This window comes from Myotis brandtii, unplaced genomic scaffold, assembly GCF_000412655.1.
Source record: "Myotis brandtii unplaced genomic scaffold, ASM41265v1 scaffold250, whole genome shotgun sequence".
Lineage (NCBI taxonomy): Eukaryota > Metazoa > Chordata > Mammalia > Chiroptera > Vespertilionidae > Myotis > Myotis brandtii.
Window position 1 is genome coordinate 2,091,072 of NW_005359478.1, and position 3,129 is coordinate 2,094,200.

The 3,129-nt window shown below is 55.9% G+C and overlaps 1 protein-coding gene across 9 annotated transcripts in view; it reads right to left on the reverse strand.

Annotated features, from left to right (window-relative positions):
- The window catches only part of CLK2 (CDC-like kinase 2), a 13,313-nt gene that overhangs the window by 5,323 nt on the left and 4,861 nt on the right, over positions 1 to 3,129 (reverse strand). For 4 of the 9 annotated variants that reach the window (XM_005867530.2, XM_005867531.2, XM_005867535.2 and 1 more), the window contains exons 2-3: positions 1,588 to 1,757; positions 650 to 878 (exon numbers count right to left, since the gene is read on the reverse strand). In XM_005867530.2, the coding sequence (XP_005867592.2) occupies positions 650 to 878; positions 1,588 to 1,757 (399 nt within the window). Of the gene's footprint in view, positions 1 to 649; positions 879 to 1,587; positions 1,759 to 2,480; positions 2,789 to 3,025; positions 3,110 to 3,129 lie in introns of those variants that run through there. The other 5 variants (XM_005867533.2, XM_005867532.2, XM_005867534.2 and 2 more) reach the window with 4 other exon arrangements.

Sequence of the window (3,129 nt, forward strand, 5' to 3'; positions counted from 1 at the left end):
CCAGGTGGGGGCGGGGGCCGGAGGGAGGCGGGGTGGGTGGTGGAGGGGCCACCGGTCACAGGCGCCCAGCCAGGGGGGACAGACGATGATGGGGGACAGTGGAAGGGAACACGTCAGATGCAGTAAGGCGGATCGGGGTGAGAAGAGAGAGCGGCGCATAACCCCAAGTCCCAAACCCAAAACGGGAACAAGGAGAGGCTCGGGCAGAGCAGAGAAGTGGTGTCGTTGTGCCCATGTCACCCACAACCCCATGCTCTACACAATGCCCTTCCAGGCAGGCACAAATCTCCCTTTTCCCCCACCCAAGCCCACCGACTGAGGGGGCCATGGAGCCCAGGGCTTGGGGGAGAAAGGCAGTTCACAAGCAAGGCCCCCATTGGAGAGTGCAGGCCGCTGGGGCAGGGAAGCTGCTCCCTGCACAGTAAGGCCAGCATGCCAGAGAGGGCGCTGGGCTCACACGTGCTCTGTGCCCATCCGTCTCTAAAGCAGATTCTGGGGCCTCCAAGAGTCGAAGAGCTTCCAAGAGAGACAGGCTCAGTGCCCACCTCAGTGTGCATGCCCCAAGAATCAGCTGAGAACAAGGACACTTCTCACTTACCAGGGTCCCAGAGGGCTGAAGGGGAGAGGAAGGGCCTGGGCTGGCACTCACCGAAGATGAGCGGCTGAATGTCCGACTGCGCCGCCTCCGCCGTCGGTGCTTCCTTCGGCTGCTGCGCTGGCTGCGGTAACTGCTGTTCTCCCGATGATACTCGTAGGAATGCCGGTAGTCCGTGTCATAGTAGGCCTCTCCTCGGTCCCTGCTGTAGTCATTGCGTCTGTAGCTGCCACAGTACCGCCGGTCATACGCTCTCCGGTCAGAGGAGCGGTCATCGTAGCTGCTGTTGGACAACAAACACCCATTAGGTGCATCTGATCAGCCACATTCCTTGCCACACCACGTGACAAGGTCCCCCCGCAGTGAGGAAAGAGCGCTGCTGGGAAAATGGCTCTCAGACACCCATCAAGTCTCTGAGGACTGAGGACCAGAGAATTGAAGTAACTGAGTGCAGAGGAGGAATCACCACCTGCATGTCACCAAGAATCTGAAAAGACACCTGCAGAACTACATCCTCTGGGGCCATCTCCTTCCCTCCAGTGACTTAATGGAACAAAGCCGTAAGCCTTCCCTCCATCCAGCTTTGCTCCAAACTGTCCCTAACCCATCCCTCCACCGAAGATGCCGCTAAGTCATTAAAACCATGCAAACCTAATTCTGTCTTGTCTATTAGCTCACCGGCTACTTCCAGCCCCTAGTCTTTTGCATTTGCTTTCCCTTCATCTGGGACACTTCACCCTTATATTTCAGATGAGTTTAGACGTCACACACTCTGGGAAATTTTCCTTGAACTACACACCCTGTCCTACTCCAACCAAACCTGCTAGATGCTTCCTCAGCCCTTTCCTGCATACTTCCTCTATGATAACACTCTTGATATCACAGTGCAAATGCCTTATTTTGTCATCCATCTTGAGCATCACCTTCACCCAGGTGCTTAACATGTAACCAACAAATCGTTGTTAAATGAATGAATGAGTACAAGGTCTCACCTCCGGGAACGAACATGGTAGCTGTCTTCCCGTCGATGCCTCCGTGTCCGGTCGCTGCTACTTGACCAGGATCGGCTTCTTCGTCTCTTATGCTTTCGGCTTCGATAGTGTTCGTGGTAACTCCCCCGGCTGCCTCGTTCTGAGGATGGGTACCTTCGGGGATGAGGCATCTGGAAGAGAAGGCAAAGCAGAAATAGTGGGGAAGTCCCCTTCAAGGACTGGGTGCTGCAGAGGTGCCTAGCTGCTTTCTTCTCTTTGATGTCTATCTCTTTTGCCCACCCACTGTGCTGAAAATTCCTCCTTAATGGAGTGTAACAGCAGTCACTAACTCTGGCTGAAAACTCTAGGAAGCCTTCCCTAACTCTCTCAATCCCTTAAATACGCCCCACTCAGCACACTGCTCTTCTCTGATTTCCCACAAACATGGCTCCATGCAGACCTTCAGGTCTGGGCCACAGCGCGTTACAGGGGAGATGGTGTAACTGATGGGAGGCTGCCAGAGTGCTTCCTGGGCTGAGATCTAAGAGAGATCTGTGTCATGCTGAGTTCCTCACAACTCAGCAGACTAAAGCGTTATATACACTATCATGATGAATGTTTTACAGTTATTCAGCGTGTCGACCATCCTGTTCTGAGGGCAGGAATCCCACTCGCCGGGTTTCTACATGCAGCAATGTATACGAAATATACACAAGTTCCAGGGACCTGGGTGTAGCCCCTGAACTGCCTTCACTCTTGCACCTCCGGCCAAACACCCCTGGAGAGGTTCTAATACAGGAGGCCCCACGCTGCAGTCAGCTTCCCATCCGGCTTCTCCTCCCCTTTTTGCCTCGGAAGTACAGAATACCTGGTGTTGTTTTTTGTTTTTTTTAATTAATATCAGCACTACTTGCCTAAGAGCCAGTTCCCTTCCAGCTATTAGAACTGGAGTGGCCTGGTGCACACATCCTTTTTTTCTTCAGGGGAAGAATCAGAAGGCACTGTCACACCCGGGCAGATGAGGCCAGGAGGGCATAACGGCACGAAACGGGCCCAAGGACAGAAGTCGTGGTGGGGGTAAGGATTCAGTGCGAAAAGGCCACGGACTCCAAAACCTGGCTACCCCCGGGGGCTCTCCCTGCCCAATGACTTCATCCCGGGCATAGCAGGGCTCACGGAGAGCCGAGGATGCGAGCGCAGGGCGCTGCCAGGGGAGCCAGGCTGCTCAGGCCGCCCTACACGGGCCTCCGCACAGAGCATCCCCAGCTGCGACCTTCCTCGGTGTCCATGGCTTTATCTCCCTTTCTCGCTTGGACGATCCACAACTAACTTCTGGAGTCAAAGGCCTTCCGTGCCCTCCACGTGACACGGCGCTGTCTCTCCTCCTCCCAGCCCCGGTGCAACTCTGACATTCCGCCCGTTCTCGCCCCGGGAGCCACTCCCATCCCGGCTCCATCACCTCCTCCTCCTGCGGTCGCCCCCAAGTTTCCGCCGGGTCTTCCCAGATGCACCCGGGCCAGCTGTCGCCCCGCTCCACTCCACGCCTCCCCTCGGCCGCTCGGC